General features: G+C 37.6%; 2 protein-coding genes across 5 annotated transcripts; both read right to left on the bottom strand.

Moving 5' to 3' along the window:
• Positions 1-13,969: 13,969 nt before the first annotated feature.
• LOC127255985 (galactan beta-1,4-galactosyltransferase GALS1-like) lies at positions 13,970-16,567 on the bottom strand. Of its 2 annotated transcripts, XR_007839751.1 has the most exons (4): positions 15,265-16,567; positions 14,544-14,930; positions 14,380-14,456; positions 13,970-14,167 (listed from the first exon to the last, which is right to left on the bottom strand). XR_007839751.1 is itself a non-coding variant. In XM_051281800.1 (3 exons), the coding sequence occupies exons 1-2, from the start codon at positions 16,440-16,442 to the stop codon at positions 14,588-14,590; spliced, it is 1,521 nt and encodes a 506-aa protein (XP_051137757.1). In that variant the 5' UTR covers positions 16,443-16,566; the 3' UTR covers positions 14,223-14,456; positions 14,544-14,587. The 2 variants fall into 2 exon arrangements, 1 of the variants encoding a protein (XP_051137757.1); XM_051281800.1 differs by lacking the exon at positions 13,970-14,167 and having other exon boundaries at positions 14,223-14,456; positions 15,265-16,566.
• A 1,782-nt stretch (positions 16,568-18,349) lies between these two features.
• On the bottom strand, positions 18,350-25,146 carry LOC127255454 (squamosa promoter-binding-like protein 14). 3 transcript variants are annotated; one of them, XM_051280979.1, is made up of 12 exons: positions 24,732-25,146; positions 22,754-23,383; positions 22,386-22,579; positions 21,191-22,026; positions 20,990-21,064; positions 20,801-20,908; positions 20,605-20,722; positions 20,332-20,467; positions 20,107-20,254; positions 19,395-19,997; positions 18,742-19,188; positions 18,350-18,617 (listed from the first exon to the last, which is right to left on the bottom strand). In XM_051280979.1, exons 2-11 carry the CDS (start codon positions 23,353-23,355, stop codon positions 18,742-18,744), a joined length of 3,267 nt encoding a protein of 1,088 aa, XP_051136936.1. In that variant the 5' UTR covers positions 23,356-23,383; positions 24,732-25,146; the 3' UTR covers positions 18,350-18,617. The 3 variants fall into 3 exon arrangements, with proteins under 3 accessions (XP_051136936.1, XP_051136935.1, XP_051136934.1); XM_051280978.1 differs by having other exon boundaries at positions 18,350-19,188; positions 24,725-25,146; XM_051280977.1 differs by having other exon boundaries at positions 18,350-19,188; positions 24,729-25,146.
• Positions 25,147-26,426: the final 1,280 nt, after the last annotated feature.

Raw genomic sequence — 26,426 nt, 5'->3', positions numbered from 1 at the left:
CTTATTTTTAAATTTAAGAACCCTTCAAAGGGTTCGAACCTTTTAGTAAAGGGTTCTCTATTCATAAGAGAGGTTAGAGGTTTCGTCCCAACCCGCAGAAACTATTTCAGGTTCTTCATCCAAGAGGTCGTCCAAATCCAGGCGGTAGCGCTCCCACTGGTCTTGCATTTCTTGGAGATCTTGTTCGGTCCGGGCTTTCATATCTTGCAGTGACTGACTCTCTCGTTCAGCAAGGACGCTCAATTTGGAGAGTGTTGATCTCTGTTGGTGGAAAATGTTATTCCAGCTGAGATATGGGAGAACGGCAGATACATGATGGTTTATCATGTCTAGATGATGATCAAGATCAGATATACGAATGAGTATGTCGGTGAAGGGCTCATAGCTTGTGGATACACGTTCCATCAGTCGGATTGTACGATGAATGGTTCTCATGCCTCTGCCGGAGAACCTAAATTTAAAATCCAGTTGCTTTAGTACCTGTATCATGTCTTCAGCATGATGACCTATGGGGTGTTTTCCTACTAAGAATGGTTAAAGAGAACCTTCCCAGTTGGAAGAAGGGACGCGAAGGCGAGGAGAAACCATGTTGAGTTATGATGAGAAAGATAATATTGGCGTTTGCAGTAAAAGGTAAGGAGTTTATATAGGTATTGTGATATCTAATTTTAGGTGGTTTATTAAATATGCAAAAAATATGGATCTGTATTTGATGTCTGACTTAGTATAAGCACAAGGAACATAGGATCTATGTTCTGAAAATAGGAAATTTATAAATTAAGTCTGGAAATCTATACAAGTCGTGTTGGGTTACAAAGAAAGCAGGGCTCTCAAAGCGGTCCAGAGATCGGTCCACTTTAGTTCTGATTTGACGGCCCGACGTTGGTAAGCTTCCTGGTGTCTCTGGACAAGTCTCATTTGTATAGCTGTCTGGAGTTGCTCGCAGAGACTTGTTTGATTAAAGCAATGTGCCTCAACCAGACGACTCCCTTCCTGGATGCTATCATCCAAGGACTTCAGTTGTTCCTGGAGGCGTCTAAGTTCTTCCGTCTTTTGGGAGATCTCAGTCGCTAACGTATGCCGCGCTTGTCGGAGTTCGTCCAGTTTGGCCTTAGCAAGATTAAGGTCCTGATCGACCTTCTTCAAGTTTGCCTCAAGATTGGTCGGATCAGCAGTCGGCTGAGATGAAGTGGCCTCGGATGATGGGGGCGGATCAGAGACAGTTCGGCTTGAAGTTCGGTGATCCTGGCCATCATCCGGTCAAGGACGGGGGAAGCTCCTGATTCCAAGGTGGGCTGAACCAACAGAGTTATTGCGACCTGAACTAGTGCCGAGAGGTCGGCTACATTCAAGTCGACAAAAGCCAAGTAGGCGCAGCGTTCTACAATAGCTCTGATGGAGGTCATGAGGTTTACTTGAGCCAGAATATTCATCTCTTGGGCAGCCTAAAGCAAAAGGAAGATAGTAAGTTGGGGAGCCATGGTGAACTCTTTACGATGTAAGGTTAAAAGTTTACCTGATTTAGGGCGTTCGTGGCTTCGGAAGGGGCCATGAGTTGGAACATTGCGGAGGCATCATGACGAGTGGTCGGGCCGGCAACCGACTCATCCCCTGGTTGAAGACGATGAGTGATAGCCAGTTCCATTTCCTGAACGAAGAGTGTTAAGCAAGAACGGATGGGAGAAAATTAGAAAATGGATAAAGAAGAATACTAACCGAACCCCTTGGGGCAAAATTGACGGAAGCCTCGCCCGACTTCGAAGAGGAGATTTCCTCTATATCATGAGGCAGTAGGTTTGGTTGGACTGGTTGAGGAGCAACATGAGGAACCTCATCGATTGGTTGAGCGGCTGGTTGCAAGGGTAGCACGGCAGCAGCTTGGTCGGGTGGTGCCACGACCGGGTCGGGCAATTCTACGACCTGATCAGGTTCGGGTACCACCGCAATTACAATAGGTTCCTGGTTGGAATAAATTACAAGTGTCAGAGGTTCTGTAAAAAAAAAAAAAATATGGAAAGATTCTAATAGTTACCTGTAATGGTTCCGCAACTTGATCGGGGAAAGCAACGAGTTGATCGGGCGTCGCCGCGACCACAGTTGGTTGGTCTGCGGTCGGGACCGAGGTCGGCTGGTCTGCGGTCGGGACCACAGTCGGTTGGTCTGCGGTCGGGACCGAGGCCGGCTGGTCTGCGGTCGGGACCACAGTCGGTTGGTCTACGGTCGGGACCAAGGTCGGCTGGTCTGCGGTCAGGACCAAGGTCGGCTGGTCTGCAGTCGGGACCACAGTTGTTTGGTCTGCGGTCGGGACCGAGGTCGGTTGGCCGGCGGTCGGGATCATAGTTGGTTGGTCTGTGGTCGGGACGGTGGTTGATTGAGACGAAGTCAGATTGATGGGTGATTGCGCTGCAGTCGGCTGAGATATGGTCGGTTGATGTTCAGTCGGTTGAGAAATAGATGGGACAGTGGTCGGCGGCAATGAAGGACCCTCTGAAAAAAAAGATTTTAAGTTAAGAAAGGTCTATGCAGAAAATAACATATATAAGGGAATAGACTTACCAAATTGTTTCCTCAAATATTTTGGCATCCCGCTGGTGTCTACTGGTAGAGATGCCAAATATTCTTTGATAGCCTCCCTGTCAATGGTAGGGGTGACCTTCTGCTTTTGCTTCTTTGCCCCAGACCCGCCTACAGCAGACGCCTGCCCTTTTCTTCTTGGAGCAGTAGCCAATCGAGGAGAGCCAAGCGCCAAGACTGGAGGTGGGGCAAGTCTCCCAACCAATTGATCGGTCGATGGAGCAATCAAAGACCAGGTGGCCGACAACCAAGCAGGGAAAGTTTCGGTCGCTGAAGGTTTTAGGCAGAAAGGTAAGTATGAGTTGGAGGTGATATAGTCGGTGAGATGGGAAACATAGGTCGGGATAAGCTCGGGAATCACTAGTCCTTCTGGACTTTGGGATATCTGGTGAGGACGGGCCAATGGTCCCGGTATGCCCTGACAACAACAGAACTGTCGGGCCAAAAATTAGGGTTGATAATTGTAAGTATAAAATAATCTGCAATTTTTCTTGTCCGACCTCTTACTTGAAAACAGAGATTGGGGTTTCATGGCAACATCCCAAGAAAAAGAATAGGTCGGATGAGGAAGAGGATCGGGATGAGTTTAAGGATGAGATGTGTCGGGATGAAGTAAAAAAAGATAAGTCGAATATTGTATCATAGTTTCGTAGACATAGAAGCGGGAATTGCTACGATCCTCAGTTAGAATTTGGGCGATGACAGGGTCGGATGGATACAGATAGGAGGAATTAGGGGTTAATCTAGCTAGTGCATAACCAATGGACCTGTATGGGTTTAGAGCAATAGGAAGTCGGCCAAAGATTGCAGAGGGGAAATACAGATGGAGCCACAGTTCTAGAAACTAGAATGGTCCCAAAGCTGCAGTGTCTGTTTTTTTGGTATCGGTTAGACGGATGCTCACTCGGGTTAAACGCTCAAAAAGGTTAGCTAAAAAAAGGGTACCCAACGAAAAAAATTTTCCGCAAGCTAGTTGAATAGCCAGATCAACTTGAGTAGAGAGAACAAGTTTAGAAGGGGAAAGAATGATGTATGTGTAAAGAAAAGAAAAGAATTCAACCAGAATACCCAACTTCGAAAATACGAAAGAGATTAAAAAAGGAAGAAGATATACCTGCTGAGCCAGAAAATGTGGAAGGCCGTATGTTCCAATTCAGAAACAGGGGTGCCTTCCTCACCCTGGTATTTGTTAACAAAGTTAGTCCAGCCCCTTTCTTTCTCAGGGAGCTTGGCCAGGGCCCAACCCGTGTGGTTGGGTGATGGTTCTCGACCCCCGAAAGAAACTAGAACAGGATCGTTGCCTACGATTGGCAAGTGTGCGATAATGGCCACGTCCATCAGGGTTGGCCCGATAGGACCCGCAGGGAGAAGAAAAGCACCCATTTGAGAATGCCAAAAGGCTGCCATCGCCAATAGGGCCTTGTCGTGAAGATGGGGAGGTTGCGTTGAGAGGAGGATAGCTTTGTCAATCCCTTGGTTTTTCCACTGTTCTTCAAAGTGGGGGAGAAGCCTCGCATACCATTTACGATAAGCGTCTTTTGGATCAGTAAGGTGAGTTTTGATACTGTCCAGAAGATGTTCTGGCTTGAACGCAGCATTGTTAACAATGATTGGAGAAACCTAAGAAATGATGGATCTCAAACGCTCAGCGTCTGCGGTGGTGGTGCAGTAAGGGCGTATGGTAGGGGTGAGAACCCTCGAAGCTATAGAAGGCACTGAAGGGTCAGCCCCATCGAAAGGAAGAGCGGGGACATATTGGTTAGCCATTTGCGTCAAGGTGAAGAAGACGAAGAGGAAGAAAGCTTCAGATGAGGCAATTGGATGAAGAAACAGAGAAGAATTTTTAGAAATCTGAGTGCGTGGGTTTGAGAGGGCGAAGGAAGGGTTTTACATAAACCCCTCGATTTCACGCGGAGCAGTGTAATGATCACACTCTGCAAACCCCTAAACGTCACGTCTCCCGCAGTTCAAGGAGTGACGTTTCGGCGAGAGGAGGCAAGTTGTTGAGCATAAAAAAAATGGTAAGTAGGGTTTTTCGAGAATGGGCCTACCAAATTAGGTTAAGATTTATTCAAATTTAATGGGCTTTCAAAAGTCCGAATATAGATGTTTTTTTTTTAAGGAAGAAACTGCCTCGGGAAAAAGTAGGTCGGGTACGGAGCTCAGGAGTAACAAGGTCTGGTGCAAAAATCGGGTGCGATCAGGTCGGGTACGGAGCTTAGGTATAACAAGGTCGGATGCAAGGAATGAGACAGAGTAAAGACGGACAATGAGGTCGGACCTGGTCGGGTCAAGCTCAAAGGTCGGGTGCGATAAAGACGGATACCGAGGTCGGGCGCAATCAGGCTGAGTTCCAGGGTTGGGTATGATAAGGTCTGGTGTGGAGACGAGGCAGGATCAGGTCGGACGTAATAAGGCCGGGCACTAAGGTCGGACATGAACAGGTCGGGTAAGGAAATATCCAATGTGCAGGTCGGGTGAGAGAGCAGTTTCTGATAGTGAGGGGAAGTTTCAACTGGTGAGCAGTTTTTGAAGGCTTGACTTGATGGGTCGGTTAACACACGTGTCGACAGAAGAGAACTTTTTGGGCGGTTGACAGCGTTACTGTAATCGACCAGATGGCGGTTCAAACCGTCTCTTTAAAGGGTTTTCAATAGGTCTGATCCTGACCTAAGAAACCATCTTCAATCGACATCAAATTCACAAGAATTGCTTTTGGGGATCAACACTTTATTTTTCAGTCTGTATTTTATATTTTCCTATTTTATTTATGTATTCTACAGTGTTTACAAATTTCTAATCTCGGGCACTAATTGTATCAAATTCGAAGATATTTTTCTTATTTTTAGATTTTACTTTTTATTGTTGAAAAAATACATCAATACCAGTTGTGAATCCTCTCGTCTTACAACGGACTGGACCATCTTGGCAACCAAAGCTTTTTGCCCCAAAATCAAGGCTTCAAATTTGGCATAATTATGGGTCATTGCGTCCAATTGCAATTGTAATTTGATTATCTGACCATAAGGTCCTTCCAGGATCGCACCAGCACCCGATCTTTCCCCCGAGCTAGATCCATCAAAGAGCATAGACCATGTAGGTGTACCCATGTACGATGTAAGCCTCATGTCTTCTTGCCTTTCCCCTGTGAACTATGCTAAGAGATCAACGACCACTTGTCCCTTGACAACCTTCTACGGTTTGTATGTTAACAAAAATAGAGCTAACTTAATTGTCCATTTCATTAATTTTCCTTGCATGGTTGGTCTCTGTAAAATCAACTTGACCAGATCTACCTTGGAAATGACTTTTTTCTATCTTACGAGTAAATAATGTTCCAGCTTGGTACATCCAAATACCAATGAATAACACATTTTTTCTGATATGGTGTAAGTCAACTCAGGCCTAGTTAGAGTCTTACTCAAGTAATAAATCATCCTATCCTTTCCATCTTCTCAATCTTGTGCCAAAAAACAACTTACCACACAATGAGTATTTGATAAGTAGAGCTTAAGGGACCGGACCCCTTTTGGAGGCATCAAGAGGGGCGGTTCAGCCAAAGCTGTTTTGATGGTTTCTAAATCATTAGGTTGTTCGGTCCCCCAGACGAGGTCGGACGCCTTTTCTTGTAACAATTTTGTAATTGGCTTAATTTTCCTTGTAGCATTGGTAATGAATCTTCGCAAATAATTTACCTTCCCAATTAGACTTTGAACCTCTTTGACCGACCTAGGATAACGAATTGTCATAATTGTCTTGGCTTTGTTTGCATCAATATCGATTCCTCTCTTATGCACCAGAAAACCCAGAAAGTTTCTTGCAGATACTCCAAAAGCGCATTTACCCGGATTCATCTTTAAGTCGTATTTCCTCATCTGGTAGAACGCAGACTTCAAATCCTATAAATGACTCAAAATTTTCTGATTTGACGATCATATCATCAATGTAAATCTCCATAGATTCTCCAATTAAATTATGGAAGATTTCATTTATTGCTCTTTGATAGTAGCCCCTGCATTTTTTAGCCCAAAAGGCATCACCATCCATTCGTAAATTGCCAATGCCCTAGGACACCTAAAAGCTATTTTCAAAATATCCTCTTCAGCAAGGAAAATTTGATTATAACCAGTATCCATCCATGAGAGTAAGAATCCGATGCCCAGCGGCTGCATCGATAAACATGTCATCCATGGCCATCACATACGCATCCTTGGAAGTCGCTAAATTGAGATCACGAAAATCAATGCAAATCCAAATTTTTCTATTTTTCTTAGTTATCGGCACAATATTTTCTAGCCATTCAGCATACCTACATGGCCGAACAAACCTTACCTTCAAGAGCTTCTCAATCTCTTCTTTGATTTGAGGCATCAATTTACGGCTGATCCGTCGAGGTGGTTGCTTGTATGCCTTGAACCCTGCTTTGATAGGTAACCTATGCTCCACCAAACTTCTCTCTAAACCCGGCATCTCTAAATAATCCTATGTTATAATGAATATAATATTATACTGGTTGAATATGACATAAAGTACAAGTACTTTTGAAAGTATTGAAATATTTGTAAAAATAGAAATTGTATTATTTTAATAAAATGAGTTATAATATGCATATATATAGTATATATGGGCCCTTAATGGACTACGTACAATATATATACGAACACCCCCTCAAACTAAATGTGGTAGGGTAAAAAACCAACTTGAATTTGCTCAACAATTTAGAGAATCGATCTGGAAAAAGAACTTCGTAAAGATATCCGTAGTCTGATACTCAGAAAAGACAACAGATAAGTGAACAATACTTGTGCGAACATGTTGTCAAACAAAGTGGCAATCAATCTCAATGTGCTTGGTGCGCTCGTGAAAGACATCATTATGAGATATTTGGATTGCACTAATACTATCATAATGGAGGGAAATGGAAGAAAGTTTGGGAACCCCGAGATTAAAGAGAAGCTGACGAGCCAAAAAAGCTCTGAAGTAGAGCCCGTAAGGGTACGATATTCGGACTCCATGGTAAAACGAGAGACAAGTGTCTATTTTTTACTATGCCAAGAAACAAGAGAATTCCACAAGAAGAAGCAATAACCTATGATGAAATGATGATAAGTGGAATCATCTACTCAAGCAGCATCAAAGTGACCAGCAAGAACCAATGAAAAGTCAGCAGAGAAATGAAGACTATGTAAAAGTGTTCACTTGACACAACGAATGATGCACAACACATCAGATAGTGAACTGTCCGGGGGTTAGTCATGAACTGATTAACAACATGAAATGCATGAGCTATGTCAGGGCGAGTGACTGTCAAATAGATCAGGGGTCCCACCAACTGCCAGTAGCGAGAAAAGTCCTTAAGTGGAGTGCCATCGAGAGGAGTAAGTCGACAGTTCCCCTCGAGAGTAGTGGATGCAATCTGGCTATCAGTCAAACCCGAACGAGATATGAGATCAAAGGCATATTTCACCTAAGATAAATAGATACCATCTGGAGTGTCGGAAATCTCAAGACCGAGAAAGTAACGGAGCTGACCAAGACTCTTCATGTCAAAGTGTTGATGGAGATAGGTCTACGATCGGTATACACTAAAGGTGTCATCACAGGTATAACCATATCATCCACGTAAAATAAGATAATGATGATCTCCGCAGAAGAACAACGAATAAAAAGAACGGGGACTTATAAGAAGAAGTAGAAAAACCATATTGAATGAGTGTAGTGCTAAACTTGGCAAACCAAGCTCGGGGTGCCTGCTTCAGGCTATAAAGGGCACGGGGCAACTTACATATCCTCCCGGGAAAATCTAAACTAGTTGGAGGAGTCGTGTAGACTTCCTCAGAAAAATCCCCATTAAGAAAAATATTCTTCACATCCAACTATAATAATGGCCAATGTCGAACAGCCGCAACAGTGAGGAGACAACATGCAGATGTCAATCGAGTTATTGAAGCAAATGGCATAGGAAGAGCTAAAAGAAGATGACTTACTAGTCTTCAGATTCTTTGGACAATTATGAAGGATGTGACCTTTCCGATGACAGTAGCGCACTCAATCTTAGGGCAACGAATACAGAGATTATTAGAATTCAGGCAACGACAACACTTATCAAACTAAGGTGGCCGGCATCCTTGCGAGCATCCTTGCGGTAATGAGTGTGGAAGGAAACTGTCAAAACCGAATCAAGGGTAAAAGCCTCAAGCATCTTGAGGCGAGTGTCCTAAAAAACACTCCTTCATCATGGTCTTCAAAGAAGGCAAATGATGGCGATGAAGCAAAGAAGCACGCACAGACTCGTATCCTGAATTAAGCTTCATCAAGAGTTGAATCCGGTCTCGGAGTGGCGGAGGCGGTGTCGACCGGTGACCAACGGGTGGCAACGAGACAAGGCGGCAGCATTATTGGAAAAAAAAAAGTAATTAATTTAAGGCAATATCAAAATATCTGCGGAAATAGAAACAATATTATTTTAATAAATTAGTTACAATATATATATATAGGAGTATATATGGGCTATTAGTGGACTACATACAATATCTATTCGATAAGAAGCATATAAGTTAGCTAATAAAGTTAGAGAAAAAGTTTAATAAATTGAATGTGCATGTAGTTGTGACATTTTTATAAATAAATGTTATATTGAAAATTATAAATTAAGTTATTTGTTCTAAATGGAATATGTATATTTTTTTTTTCTAAAAAGAAATTTATAGATTTGGTAGACGAAAGAATGAAGTATTTAATACAATATTTTGTGAAATATATATATATATATATATTTGATAAATATTTTTTTAAAAAGTTGAATACTAATAAAGTCTTAAGAGAGTAAAATTTTGTTTACGTAACAACAATTTTCAACTTTGACGCTATTCATTTTTTAAAAATATTATATCAAATATATTTTACAGTTTGTTTACTATTTCAATAAAATTTCAAAATTTTAAAATTCTCTAAATGTTTTTGGTTTAGACCAAGCCTAATTCTTCATACAAAATATCTAATTAAACAATACTTTACATTACATCAAAATCTCCTTCAAATTCCAAATTTTATTGTTTCTAAACTCCAAGCACAATCTCAAAAAAAATATTTAGTTTTCACCATTTCAAATATTTTATTTCTAATAAAAATATACTAATTTTTTTGTCACAACAATCATCAAACAACTCTTTCATTAAAAATAAAATAAAATCTCTAAACAAGTTCCATTTGACGTTGGAATGCACTTTTAATGTAAAGCTCAGCCATCCAAATATATGCAAAATATTTATATTAAAATTTGCAATTAGGTACGTACTTACTTTAAAAATCTGAATAAGTATTAACTTTAAAGACCAATTGCATCAATCAAAAGTGATTCTTTTTTCTTTCTTTTATTTATAAAGTGATTCGATAAAGCACTTTAGGTCATAACACAATTGAATCTACATGTAGGGTAGGGCCTTCTCATTATTATAAAAATCTTATGTAATATTAATTAAATATATACTCTCTCCTTTCCAAAAGTATCTTGTTTTTCTATTTTTGTTCGTCTCAAATGATTGTTCAATTTTTTTATTTAATAAATGTGGTCCCATTTTAGTATTTTACATTATATTTTATACCCACTTTCAATTAAATATTATTATTCCTTAATTCTTGTGCCGACACCCAGTCAGGTACATTTTCTGGGATGGAGGAAATATATTTTTTCAATTTATTTCACGAAGAGATTACTTATCCTTGCTACACAAAAGAAAAACTCTCGTATGTATATATTTTTTTTGTTTAAATTCAAAATATCTTTTTTATCATTTTTGTTTGTGTCACTCAAAAATATTTATTTTTTATTTTAATTTAAGTAATCATACACTTAATTCATACTTAAATTATAAATATATGATTACACATACAATTAATTTATATTTAAAGTCAATGGACAAAAATATAAAAACTCTTGTACACCTCTAATAACCAGTAAAATATTACTCCCTCGGTTCCACTTACCATGTGTACCTTTTCATTTTCGTTCGTCTCACTTATTTTGTTATTTTTTTTAAAAAAAAAAGAATTATATACTTTAATCTTATTTTTAAAATGTTAATTTATAATTTTTTAAAAAAATGTTAATTAGACTAATTAGTTATTTTAATTTTAATTTATAATTATTTTTATTATATGATAATTATGTTTAATTATTTATTAATTATATATCTCTTGAATTCTCGAATCTACGGTAAAACAGACATAGATATCTGAAATTAAAAAAGTAATATTTTTTAATTTATTGTAAAATGGTAAAGAAGAACCGTTTTGGAGTGGGACTACAGAAAGTATGTAAACAATTTAATCCGTACGTAAAATGTGAAAACTAAATTAATAAATGAGTTGAATCAATGAGACGGGCAGGGCAGATTCGAGAAATTTTGTGGCAGCCAAACAGGGCCTCAACCTTTCCACGTTCCATATAAAATAAGAAATAAATGGAAATACACATAAGACAAGATGATAAATAAATGGAGTGAGTAATACTTACACTATCAACAACTTTCCTTTCTATTTATTTATTTATTTATTTTAATGACAATTGTTACGCAGCAAAAACAAATCAGATAGATACGGATAATAACTTTTATTTATTCATCTAGTAAGAAGTAAGTGGCCAAGATATTACAGATTTCAAATTTATTTAAGTGTGTGTTTTACTGATGTAGATTGCTAATTAATTAGAATTATCATGTTTATATATACATAAAGGCTGTTTTTGTTGGGAGGTTTGAATTTTGGATTGGGATTGGAATTGTAAAAAAATTGGATTTTGTATCATGCGTATTCATATAAAGTTGATTTTTAATATAATATAATTGTAAATCATTGTGGATGAGGCTGACAAACGATCACACTTGTATTTTTGTGTACTTTAGATATAAAGTAGATACTATTAATGGATCATACCTTTGAAAGTTTTGAGAAATGTTTGAGATTAAAATTTATTTGGAATTTAGTGCCAACGTGATAATAAAAATATACTTATAATTCTGGTTTGAAAATGAAACTTTTACTCGATTTGCCATGTTGGCATTTTCTTTGTAGTTTCTAGATTATTCAAGAATTTCAATGAAGTATAGCTTTAGCTTGTACATCATCTACTTGAAGTTGAAAGCTTAATCAGAAATTGATGAATTATTATTTATTATATGCGTCATTCTCATTGGTTTAAGTTTTGACTTGGAGGCATAATAAAGCATACAATAAATAAATCTATATATATATATATATACACATAGCAATGAAATGAAGACAATTAATAATTTCTTTTAGGCCGATTATCTTGTAATTAAATTATGAAGGTATATTGTAATATGAGTTAGACATAATAATCGGTCCTAAAAAATCACATTTAACATTTATTTTTCATACATTTTTTTATTCAACCTTATTCATCTTTAAAAAAAAAAAATAATAATAATAATAATAAAACAAATTCAAAAACATAAAACACCACAACCATAATCTAATTATTTAAAAAATAATAATAATAAAAATTTTTCTCTAATCAATCATTTGTTTTTCTTTAAAAATCGTTCCTTAGACCATCTTCAAGAACTCTATTTATGCAGTTTTAATTTCAATTTTAGAGTTGTTTATCTTTAATTCACAACTTTATTTTCTACTCCAATTTTTTTTTAAATATTCTATTTTATATATTATTTTAAACAATGTTTTATATTTACAATATACACCCAACTTTTATTATTATTCACATAATTAATTATTATAACTTAATAATATATTTTTAATATAAATAAATAATAATTTATTATTAACAATTTTTTTACAAGTTAAATACAAAAAGCGTTGAAGCTACAAAAAAACCACAATACTCCCACCGTTCCACCTAGCATGTCCATGTTGCTGTTTTTGTCTATCCCACGTCTTATCTTATGTCACTTTTCTTTTTTTTTAAAAAAAAAATATTAAGCTTTTTAATCTCATTTTAAATTTTCTAATTTCAATTTTTTTAAAATTTTAATTAAACTAATTAGTCATCTTAATCTTAATTTATAATGATTTATATTATATGTTAATTATTTTCACTAATACATTCTAAATTATTTACTAATTATATTTATCCTAAATTCTCGTGTCTACGGTAACTAAGACACCCAATGTGGGACGTAGGGAGTATTATTTAGGCTAAATTGTACAAAACTCATACATGATTTCACGAAATTGTGTCAAATACCTCATACTTTCAAAATTGTATTGAATTCCCACTGGTTTCATAAGAATTCTACATCTAACTCCTTCGGCCGTCCTTATTTAATAGTACTTGACTTGCACGTGCTCAAAATGCAAGTGATATATTCATTTATCTTGCATTTAGCTTCCAAATATAATTAAAAAAAAAAAAACTCTTAAAATCATAAAAAAAAAAAAAAAAACTATTTCTTGAGTATATTTATTGTTATTTGAAGTTAAATATAAGAATAATTAGTATATTTATAATCTGGAGGGTTTAGAAATAAATATTTTAAAATTCATTTGTATTTTGAGACACATAATCTTGTTAGATAAGGAAGGCGGAGCGGTTATATTTATACGGTACAATTTATTAAACTATGAGAATGATGCAATTTTAAAAATATAAAGTATTTGGCACAGCACGTGAGTTCGTGCAATTTAGCTTTTTTGTTTATTACGAAACTTTTTACAATTCCTTATAAAAAAGCAAAACATGGCATCCAAACAATAATTCAAATCAAAACCAAGATGATCATACAAAACCAAATCCAAAAGTAAACAAACCCGATGGGCCAACATTTTGAATCAAAAAATTATTTTTATTTTTGTTTTTATTTTTTACTATTTTAAACCAAACCACCAAAAAATACACCCACCCAACAAACTTTCCAAAGGTCATATGTAAGGCAAGTAACTTGTGAATATGCAGACATACATACAATGATTATCATTGTCCTAAACTCCACTAATTCCTAATAAAAAACAGCACACAAACAAGAAAGCATCTAAAAATTAAATTCAGAACAAAAGGGCAACAAACATATCCATTATTGTCATTTTTCAGCACCTCTAATTGAATAAAGCACTTGCTAATTAATGATATGCTTATAGCATATACCTAAACCAAATTCGTATCATAGTTATGACAAAAGTTTGTTACAATCTTCCCTGTTAAGTAAGAATCTTGTTATTGTTATTCTCAATTTTACTTGCTATTGAACAAATTCCTCAAATTTTTTGATAAATTGCTTGACCTACCCTACTGAACAAATTGTGTAACTGTTGAACTTGTTCCTTTAAGACATAATTTATGAATTTTCCTCACTGTTTCTGATCTAATCTAATCTAAAACTAGTGACAAAAACATTGAACCAATGAACCATATCAACAACACTTGAAAAGGATAAACTGCATATGTAAGTATTGTGCCTTAACATGCATGAAATTATAGAAATTTTGCACATTCTTTCATCAATAGATATGATGCTTTAAATTACAGATAGCGCACCTGTTCGCTACTGTTACTTAGCCCATCGAAAGGAGCTTCTTTTAGCCTCTACGCCCCTTTGGTGACACACTGAAACCATTGCTTCAACACCATGTTCAATGAGGATAGGAAAAAAACAGGTAAATGAGGCTCTTACTTATCCATGGATCCGCACATTTCCTTTATGAAAGAAGAAATAATCCAATCCAAACAAAAATGGAACAACTAATTATTGAAGTAGCTAGAACTCCAGCCACGATCTGCAACTACTCTAGTGTACATTTATATACAGGTTGATCTGCAGGGTACCATACCTTACTGCTCCCTAGCTTGCAATTATTTCTTCTCAAATAAATGCAAAATCGCAATCCACAAGTGAACCCTTCAAATGCTGAATCAGGATCAATAGAGAAAACAAGGTCAATTATAATTTGACTAGAAATCTATCCAAGATTTAATTGCAGAGCTTCTTACTTACATGTACAGAAATTGGAGGAATGGATTTCAATCCCGGGAAGCTTTCTAATTAATTTCTCTCATGTAATCCCGCTCGAATTCCTTGATCGTGGGGGCGAGTTTCTTCATGGTGTCGTCATAAACATAAGGGACAGCATCAAGCCAGGTTGTGGCATTCATGGCCGTCATGGGGAGCAAGGTGCGGCAGACCTCATCATGCACTGTGATGGCATTGTGGTAGTGATAGTATCGGATTTTAGTCTCTGTGTTGTGGAGCGTCCCGCCCTCAACATTCTCTGACATGTGTATTCCTGTCGCATATGCATTCTTGGCTTGTATGGCATACTTTCGATCTTTCCAGATATGTGTTCTTGAGTCCTTGAATAGAAGCTTCTCAAAACCCCACTCCCTGCTCATTCCAAATCAGGCCATAAACAAAGTTTAATCTCCATAACCCCTCCAAAGTATACATGTTTTCACCTGCAGAATGATCTCTAACACCAATTTGGCTCATCTCACCTAAAAGTTTTAAGCAGAAATGCATCATTTTACATCTATTTATGCATCATTCCTTATGAAGCAAGTTTTATATCAATGCACAATTTCACATTGATTCACTAAGGAGAAAATCAATGGCGGCAAACTAATTCAAAAGTAAGTATAATTTATGGATTGATGATGATAACCAAAGACAAACACAACAAACAATTAGCAATTATTCAGAAGCAGGACAGAGTAATTACCCTTGGGCGGGGGCGGAATCCTCCAAGCATAGCACGGCGGACATGGGATACTGGTCGATTGTAAACTGCGTGTTGTTGGAGAACTCTTGGAGAACTGATTCCAGAGTGTTTCCGTCGGGAATATAGATATACTCATCCACATCGAAGAAGAATGTCCAGTTGGCGGCGAATCGGTAGCGGTGGAGACAATCGTTCACCACCACGAACTGATTGTAATAGTAACTGTCGAACGCCGCCTGCGCCCTCACATCCTGCATCGTCACCCTCTCAGCTTTCACGTACGGCTCCAACACGGCCTCCACCTCCGGCGTAACGCCACCGGCGTTGTGGAATACGAAGTGGGAGCGGGGACCGAAAAACCACGTGTGATACGCCATCCACTCTCTGATTCGATCTGAGCTCAGGTTTCCGTACAGAGATGAACCGCAGTAGAGGTAGTCATAGTCGTATTTGTATGGGGGAGTGTATGCAGACTCGTTGTAGGCGCCCGGTGGCTCCTCCAGAGAGGTCAATTTCTCGTGCCTGTCGGAGGACTCTGCGTAGTAGGCGTAGAGCATCAATTTGCCGCCGCGGTTGTCGGCGTTTGGGTTCTCGGGGAACGTGCAATTGACGATGACGGTGGTGTAGACGCGGCCGTAGCCCCAATCGGGAAGCATCTTGTGCGCCTTGCCGGCGATTGAGGAACCGCCGCCGTTGGGTTCCCACCCGCATTTGAACCACGGGCTGCCGTAGACGTGAAGAGGCTTCGAAGCGAGACCTACCACAGTGAACGTGTTGGCGCCGCCGCGGTAGGCGCCGAATTGGACGAAGAGATCAGCGGCGCTGCCGTAGGATCGGAAGGTGCGATTATTGGGGTCGTCGTTGTCGTTGACCAGCTCCAGCTCCTGCTCCTGCTCCTGCTCAACAGTACTAGTACTAGATTCGACAGAGATCGATGATGAGGATGCGACGGAGCAGCGATAACGTGCGGAGAGGAGGCTCTCGTAGTAAGGCTTCCAGACGAACATGACGACGGTGAGGGCCAGCAATGTACCGAGGAAGGACCTCATGTCGAAGCAGATAAATGCCTTACCGATGGAATGCGTGCCGCCCTTCCTCGTCGAATCGAGACTACGAGAATGCAAGGATTCGCCTCCGCCGCCGCCGCGCTGCGGAGGAAATCTGGGCGGCAGCATCATGTGTGATAGTGAATCGGCGATGGCCAATTGGTGGAAGATAATTAGGCAAAATATCCAAATCCGATCCACCGTTGGATCTCTGCCACCTGCATTTGCATTTGCACATATACATTGTTGACCATTATACCCTTCAATATCTTAAATTGTCTGCAGCTAAACATTTCGTTCAATATTGCTCTCAGTATTTTACTGATAATTTTGAAACGGGAGTGAAAGGCGTGTTTCGTTTCAGACGGATTTTGGATGCTTATTTTAATAGAAAACTATAAGATTACTCTATAACTCTATATAGTCAATTGCAAATCTAAATTATAATCAAAAAAATATTTCTTCTTCCATGTTAGGCAAATTTAACACACTTTCTCTATTATTTAACCTACTTTTTGGATTAAATTCATCCTAAGGATAAAATAATTTATATACTATTTCGGAAAATTTGTATTGAACATTAAAGTACACAAAAAATGCAATTTATTGCTAGGCAAGCTTGTTGGCAACATCGTTTGAAACACTTAGGAGGTGTACAAGTAGGCTAATTAAAGTAGTTCTCGTCCACTAATCGAACATAACACGTTAATCAACTAGGGAAGTATAGTATTTTCAAGGGAACACACACCTCTTACATAATCACAAATAAAATTTGTGAAAAACAGTGAAGTAGAGGAATACAACCAAATGAAGCAAACTAAATTATCAACTTTGACATCGGTACTTTTTTTTAATCTTGTACACCAGAAGCTCAATTCATGCGTGTACGAAAATGTATGTATGAAGATGAAGGTGGGGATGCATGGTGCACTGTGTGTGACAACGAGAGTGAACGAAAGAAGTCGAAAGTAGCGGAATGATAATTGACCTAAAGTATACGAGGGTGAGTAATATATATATATATGGATCAGGGCACACAAGACAAAAGGTGGGCTGAGCCCAAAAAAAACCTAAAAGACTCAATAATGGAAGATTCATTGTTAACAATAAAGGAGGCAAGCTTTATGAATATTTTGATTTTGTTGGTTATAATATATTTATATATTTCTATATTAATATAATATATTATATAGTTTTTTTATATCATTATTTATATTTATTAATAAAATTTAAATATTTTATTATAATAAATTCAAAATAAAATGATATATTTAATTTATATATTCGAATATATATATATAGTAGGTATAAAATTCAAGCTGAATTCGAGCTTAAGTTTAAGTCTATATTGAGCTCCAGCTTCAATATGAGCATAACGAGCCGAAATTCGAACCACTATTTTAGCTTGAATTCTTAACAAATCAATCTAAGTTTATACCGCAAACACGTTTAAATTGAGTTTGAACAATAGATATTCGAGCTTGTTCGGCTCGTTTAAGAGCTCTACTCCCCGGCATGTCTGCAGAAATATTTAGAAGATATTGTACTTTTGTATGTGTCCCAATTTGGACACATGACATGTCTATAAATTGTTTTTGTAATTTGCATAATTTATTATCTGGCCAGCAATTTCAAATTGGGAAGAGTGCACTGTAAGAAATCAAATAATTGAGGTTTAATGAAGTGTAAGATTTGGATTAAAGGAGGTGGAGCTGCTCAACTAAAGTAAACTAAACTAAACTAATAATTGAGATGAAATAAGATTGTAATGAAGATAGTTGTTTTCTAGGAATGGATATGATTAGTAGAGATTAGTCAAAGTGTTGAAATGATTTCAATTTATCATTCTTTTCTATCTGTTTTAGTTGGATGTAATGTAAGCTATTTCAATCCATACGAGTTTGTCTGCAAATTTCTGTTTCATCCTTTCTTTCCATTACTCCAAATCAAATTTTAGGCCATACCTTCCAAAGTGCAAACATAATAATATAACATGTCTGTAGCCGCCTGTAGGCCTAAATCAAGTGCAAAACGCTCTCTACAACAAACTGGTGTTATTTAACCATTATTATCTTACAATGAAACTCTCATTCACCCCTACAAATCCAATACCATACTGCTAATAATAATAAATAGAATCATCATAATAATAATCATAAGAATAATAATACATATTTGATGATCTGATCAGATCTGATAACAGTAGTACACTACTTAACATTTCGCTCAGACTTTTGATGGTGATTCCGGGATGGGATGGGATCGATGCCGCCGAGGTCGGGTCTTCTCTTCTGCTGCTCTCTAAAGCTACACCATCATCTTGGTTAGATACATAGATAGATAGATAGATAGATAGATAGATAGAACATCTGTTGTTTGTGTATATATATATGATATGATATATGTTGTGTGTGTGTGTCAAAACAGCCACCTAAGATGCACCGAAGTCGAGATTCTCCCATGAAAACGGCGCAACACATCCGATGTTAGGGTGGCCTCTTAGGAACACGCACACGCACACACATACAGCAGCCACCACCAGCATTGAGTGGATGTACGGTCGCTGAAGCAACCCTTGTGACCCTCCTCCTCGAAACCTTTTGGCATATCCATGCGCCGCAGCAGCTGCACATTTACAACACAAGTTTTGCTCGCTCCGGATCTCTGAGCTAGAACTCGTCTCCTTTTCCTTGTTATCCTTCTCCAACTGGAATTGCTGGATCTCATTAACAATTGGTATAGAGATCTGCGCATTTTTGCGGTCTGCTAGCTTCTGGGCAACAAGGGCATTGTAGGAATGGTTATTTCTCATCAAGGCGTATGCATAGGGAGAAAGACCGTTGGCATCAAGCACAGAATTCCAACTCTGCAATCCAACCTACAAATCGAGGCAAGAAAAATGACTTAACAGCTGTAACAAAACACTACAAGGTAGTGTTCAAATACAACACAATCTTGACTCAAATACCCTAAAACTACACATCGAATTTATATCCAATCACATCATCTAATCTTTCTACAATACTTCATCTCATTTTTTAATAGAATAGAATAAAATAGAATCTCATAAAGAATAAGCATTACCTCTTGTGGATCATTTGTCAAAGCATCAATGATGTCATCCGACAAGGATGTGCAAGCAGCCAAATGTAAAGGTGTGACACCGCCAGGTCCAGCCAAATCAGGCTTGAAAATGAACTTTGCAGAATCATCAGCACCGTCAACAATAGAATAATGAATGAGCAAATCAACCATACTCCGAGACCTCCTTTTCACAGCCCTATTTAAGAGGTGGATTTCCGATAGCATTGCCAAGGACCGCCCTGCTAATTCTTTTCTAGCCAAGTTCATTTCCAGTAGAATGTCGAGGAGGGTTCTGACCACAGCACAAAGATCATGCTCAACAGAGAATACAAGAAGAAACTTAAACCTAGTAAGTTTATAAGCCGGAGCCTCAAATAGGGAAGCCTTGCACTTTCTTTGAAAGAGCCACCCAAGTTCATCCAAGAAATGCAAGGCATCTACTCTAGAACTTGGCTTTCCTGCATTGCGAACATGACTTGTTTGAATACCAGTACAAATTTCGTCAGTGACATGGAACAGGGGCTCAAGGCTTCTTAATTCTTGGCATATGTTATAATCTGCTATAATTATGGGAAAAGAAGATCCTTTGAAATTATTATCAACCTGCAGAAGCAGAATATAAACTGGTTCAGGAAGGATACCATTGACCCAACCAACATTCAGAAAGAATAATGCAAATTCATTGCTTGCCAAATTGCTATAACAGTATTACCTCAATGAAACAACGACCAAGTATGATTGATGCTGCCCCATGGACCTTAAAACCACCCAGGCATATCTCCTCGTCACATATAGCTTCTTCCGAAGATGATGCACTAACTTCTATTACATCAAACCCATCTGCATGAGTGCAGTGAATCCTGCACAACCAAAAATGAATCATATAGCGAAACAGCATCTTGAAATGGTTTGCTTAATTTAAATATCAACAACATACTTGGTTCCTGGAACCGACAATCTCCTCCCCTTTAATATAAGAGAAGTTTCTTCTCCCGCAACAACCGCCACTGGAGAAACTGAGATTAATTCTGGTGTACTCCAGGCTTTCAATGGTTTGCAGAGGCGGATTCTTCCTGAAGATCAATTGCAGAATATAGGTTGAGGAGTTAATGCTTTTGTGAGAATAGAAATCAAAGATATACAGTCACAAGTAAAAGAAGTGTACCACCCATGGATTGATGCCAGAATAATAGATAAGCAACACACTTACCGTTGTTATGGGAAGCCATTTGACTGTTTGTACAAACCAAAAATCGTCCACTTCCCCAAAAGTCAATATCAATGTCTTTGCTTAATGAATTAACATAACTTAGAAGGTTATCTTCAAGCTGCAAGCACACAGGCCCATGGAGGTCAATGAAAAGCCATATCAGTCAATTATATATACTGCACCGAAATACACTCACTTGATCCCAGACAATAGATGGCATTGACAAGTACAAGGATAGGACTATGCATCCAGGTTTAATGTAGCTTTCCATTTCTGATGGACTGTTTGAAAGCCAATTGTACACCTGGTAGGACAAAAAATTGCACCATCAAATTTGGCTTAATAAGAAGTATCATCAAGACCATCCAGTAAGACCAACCCTAACCTGAGAACGTAAAGAACCAGGTAACTGGCTGGGGTCCTTGTCAAACAATTTGAAACTTATTCGACCAGTACGATCCTAGCACAAACAGCACTCCAAATTTAGTCCAAAAGATTTCAAATGGACAGAAAGGACACCAAAAAATGATAAACATAAATAGATTGGCAAGTTTTGCTATGGGAAAAGGGCCATGATAAAAACTACCTGAACATCAGAATTCAGGCTAGAAGGTGAATGATCAGACCCAGAAGATGTATATCCAGCACGGTATGGAGAACTTTGAATTGAAACATTTTCATTAGTCCGGATGGTACCCCCAAAAAGCTGAAGAGATGTACTGCACCCATTACTAATGGTTGCTTTTGAAAATGCAAGCTCATCTTCACTATTTGATAAACGGCCATCCTTTGTATCTCTTGAACTGTGCATTGGGAACAAATCATGCACAAGTGGTGACGAAACAGGTGTTCTCTCTCCTGATGGATTACTACTGTTGGATGAAGGGTAATTCCCAACCATTGGCAGTATTCTTGCACTATTATCTTCAGGTGAGGAGCTACACAATTGTAAATGTAGATTGGGGGATGTTTCTTGAACAACACCATCTACCTCTACCAAAGGAGAATGGTAACTTGAACTACTTCTCACTCCACCAACTGGGGGAAATTCAGTCAAAGATCCTCCTTGCAAATTGACACGCATAACTTGATCAAAACAAGGTGACTTGCTCTTCTCAGAGTCACTTCCCTCGGTGCTTGGTTGAGATTGAATTTCTAGTGCATCAGCAGATGGCGCTCCTCGTGCCCCTGAAAGAACGTCCAGCAAGTCCTTGGTTGATGGTGAAATATTATTTCCACTCATTTGGTTGAGGTTTTCAGATTGTGAAGTGCTGCGTATACTTCCATTACCATTTCTTGGGAGTGGAATTTTGGCAGCCAAGCTTGCAGGTAAAGGCAATGAATTTATTTTATTAAGAATTTGAATAAGCTGATCCTTTTCAGGTGCTGATGCTAATGCACCATTCCTCTCATCAATGTTCCCTGCAGTTACAGATAGTAGTAGTTAGCACATACTTGATGCCTACAATGAGTATGTTTTTCGGACATAGAATATGCATGCTAGCATAAGCCCAAGTTACAAATGACTTGTATGTTACAAATGCTTTAAGACGAAGGTTTTTTGAATCTACACGATTTTCTGCTTATGTACCCTACACTATACATTCAAATTTAAGACAAATGCCCTATGAGTTCTTATGATAAATTATTGGGGATTCTCCTACAGAAAAAGCTTGGCAGATCCAAGGTCAATACTACAGCTACAACCTTTCTAGACCAGAAATTTCAAAATATGTCCTAGCAGTACTTTGCTTAACCTTTTGGATTAGTTAAAAATATACCTTGTGCACGAGCTAGCACTGCCAATAAATTAATGATATCCACATCACATTTGGTATTCTTGGGTGGGCTTCCAGGGATCAGCACCCGTGGTGTAGTGTCTTCTGGCTGAGTTTTCCTCCTCCTCCTATTATGTCCGGCAAGTCTACGTCTACAGCTTCTCTTCCCCTCATCAAACTCTGTAAGGAGGTGGAACCTGATGGGATAATAATGTTAAACAGTATGCTTGGCAATCTAGTGAGAACAGAAATTCTCTTGAGATATACATAATTCGAGCGTATAAATTAGAAGCTGCCATATATAGTGTTGGTGAAAGTATATCACAAAGCTATATATAGAGCTTTTTCAACCAAATGAAGACTATGCAAACCTGCTGCACTGCTGACAGAACCTCTGCATCTGTTTTCCCACTATCGCCTTACTGGCTTTGCTATGAACTTCACACACTTTGTGCCTCCTGTGATAGTCTTTCGCAGCAGACAGATCTTCCTTGCAGTCATCCACCTGACATACAGGATGACTAGCACCACCAGGCGATCCAGATCTTACTCTCTTAGTGGACCTTGACACAGGTGGCATCTCTTCAGCTAAAGCCATAGCATTGACACTGCTGCTTCCAGCCCCATCTCCAAGCTTCAACTGAAGATTCTCATCATCTTTTCCAGTATGGTCAGGTTTTGAATGATTGGAAGAGTTACTATGTACTTCCTTTATCCTTGGCATGTCCGGTGGAATCTGTGCATCACTTCCCACTTGGATTCCATCAGACTGCAATGGTCTGGCAATAAACCTCATACTGTCCCAATCCCATGACTTAGGGTTCCAGTTATCCGATGGATTCTGAGTAACAAAATTTGATGAATGGAAAGGCAAGCTCCGTTTCTTTGCTAAAGGATGCACATTGCAATATCTTTGGCCCATTGTTTGGTGGATTACAACAGGAGCAGCTACTTGGGGCCCCACTTCTTCCATCGCATGGAGATAAGTACGTTGTAAATGCCTTCAAAAGACAAAATATAACCATCGTCAGAATGTTAAACTCAGGAATCTAATGCTGTTTTACCAACAAATTGATGCAAAAATAAAGGTGTCTATCCAAATGTCCCATTTTTCAACAGCATTGTTTAACTAAAATAAAACATTATTTAACATCGTTTTGTCTACAGCCAGAAAACAGAGAGAACAAGGAGAAAAAAATTGCCACTTGACAAATGAATCATCAAATAGACACTGTAGATAAGTAAAGTGTATGTGCCAGACATTAATGTTTGAACAATTTTCGCAACCAAGAAAAGTGACAGCATAATTACTTTCATGCTTCGTCTTGTAATTTGTAGTATTTCTAGCCCGCATCCTTCATAGACACTAGCTTCTAGAACAGATGGAGCTGTTTCATCTAAAGACGTTCGAACACTATCCATAAACATAGATGTTAAATACTAAAGTGTATATTTATAGTAAGTACCTGAAATTTCACTTTCTTCTAGCATAGATTCTAGCCAATAGTTAAATTATTTACATAATTGGTAGGACTTAGGTGGAAGTAAGGATAAAATTCAATTAACTAATCAGTAAAAAGCTCAGTGAAGTTACAGAAACAAATGAAACTCCAGTCTCAGAAACAAAATTAGGTAACTAACATCATGCTTAAATAACTAGCTAGATTTACACAAAATTGTGATTAACTCGATAATGAAAAATTTTTCTGTCTCCTTTTCAGATTTGTGCAAATTTCAGATGGCCTACTTATGCACATACCATCATACAGCGTTTATTCGAAACAAACATGATGAACCCACTAATTTACACCATTAGTCTGGTGCTCTATAAAAGGCAGATTCTTCGCAAAATTGGAACACCACATCCTTTAAGTGATGATTAATGGATTCTATCATAACAGACTATCTCATGATTATATAGAAAGTATTTTTCACGATTCTACGACAAGTAGATCTGAGGTTAACTCCTGCAATTTTCTGCCTACCATCACACAACTAGCCTCCAATGATGTACACGAAAAGCTTCAGTTTCTAGGTTAGTGTTACATCAAAACTACAGCTGCAGCGACGTCATCCTGATTTCTCCTCAAATCAAAACAGGCCCTAAATCATTCAATAGAAATTCGGTATCAAGTTGTCTGGTTCTTTTTCCCTCTGCACCATCGCTTCATCCAAGTGCAGTCCAGAGCAATCAAAGGCCAACAACGAACTTTCAGTTTGGGAGTCAAAATTATCATAGAAAAATTCAAGTCTCATAGAAATGAAAATTTCTAAGAAAAAAAAAAGAGCCAAAATCAAAATCAAAATCAAAATAAAAAACCACACATGAGGAAGTAGACTACCAACCACCTTCACGAGTCAACAGGTTTCATCTTCCAAGCGGCCGCCTTTTGATGCCTCTATCGTCCGAACAAGCAAACACAGACAAACGAAGCTCCAAACCCCCAAAATTCCCAGATTCAAACAGCAGGCTTCTCCTCCAATCCGTTCGTCGGCGTTTCTACGGGCCGATAGACTGAATCTGGAGACGGAAAAAAGGGTACGGAGAGATCTGCGGGCAGGTAAATATTGGGGAAGACAGAAAAAGTGGAAATGAAAGGACCCCAAAACTCTCGCCACTCTCTCTCTCTCTTATCTCTCTCTTTGTCTCTCTCTCTATATTTTCTGCGCAACCATCTTTTACTTTTTCTTCTCCGTGCTTTTCTTTCAACGAACTTTCGCTTTGTTTCACACGCGACACATTTACCTTCTTTTACTTCTGTATCTCTCTCTCTCTCTCTCTCTCTCTCTGTGGCATCCGCTTTTGTTTGTACTTTAGTCCGGGCAGGGCAGGGCAGGGCAGCCATAGCCACTGGCACAGGCTCGCATATAGCCGTGTGACAGCTGGCAAGCCCACTCCAATGCAATTAATAAACTAAAATTAATTAACTAATAATGAAATAGTAGTAGTACTAGTACATTCGCTTTTATTTCAACTCTCCCACAACTCCGTACGCGGCACACTTAAACAAATACGTCTAATCATTTCTTAATTATGATTAATATTGATAAAATATTACCCCCTTCTTATCATAAAATACTAATCATTCTCCGTCACATAACAAAATATTCATTTTTTCATTTTAGTATGTCCATAACAAAGTATCAATTTCATTTTTTACTAACTGTACTATACTATGTACCTAACATTACAAATACCCTTACAACTTACAATATATTACACAAATGTCATTATCTTTATATCACACATACTAATAAAGTTATTTTAGTCATTTATACTTTATTCCTACTATATTTCAATATAATACTAATATTTTTAAAATTACGTGCAAAAAACAAATGGATATTTAATTTCGGGACAGAGGGAGTACAAAATTCAAAATAACATTTTTATGTTCTCACTCAAAAGTATATTTTTTATTTTTTAATAAAAATAATCCTATTATCCAAATATCTTAATTTTTTTTTTAAATTATAAATATACTATTACACATACAATTACATTATACAAAAATAATAATAATAATAATAATAAGGCAAAAATGTCAAATTTTTTTACACACTTCAACTCACTAATAAAACTTAGAATTATATTTTTTAATTTACTATAAAACTCCAAAAGACCATTTCAAAATAGACGGAGAGAATATAAAATATTTATATTTTTTATTTCGGAATCTCAGATAATATTTTTCTTTTAGAAATATGATTATTAACAGTAATTACATTTAAAATTTTATAATTTATATTCTCTTACGTTCCACATAATTTATTTTTATTTTCTATTTCTGTATATCCCACATAAATTGTCATTTTTTTTAAAAAAAATATGATTATACAATTTAATCACATTTGAAATTTTATAATGCATACTCTCTTAATTCCACATGATTTGTTCATATTTTCTATTTTTCGTTCATAATTTATCATTTCTTATTTCAAAAATATATTTATACATTTTAATCATATTTTAAATGTCATAATGCATGTTCCCTTCGTCCCTCATGATTTGTCCATATTTTCTATTTTTGGTTCGTCTCACAT

The sequence above is a fragment of the Andrographis paniculata genome, unplaced genomic scaffold, assembly GCF_009805555.1.
Source record: "Andrographis paniculata isolate CXL003 unplaced genomic scaffold, ASM980555v1 Contig54END, whole genome shotgun sequence".
NCBI classification, from domain to species: Eukaryota; Viridiplantae; Streptophyta; class Magnoliopsida; order Lamiales; family Acanthaceae; genus Andrographis; species Andrographis paniculata.
This window is presented reverse-complemented; position numbering and strand designations above follow the sequence as displayed.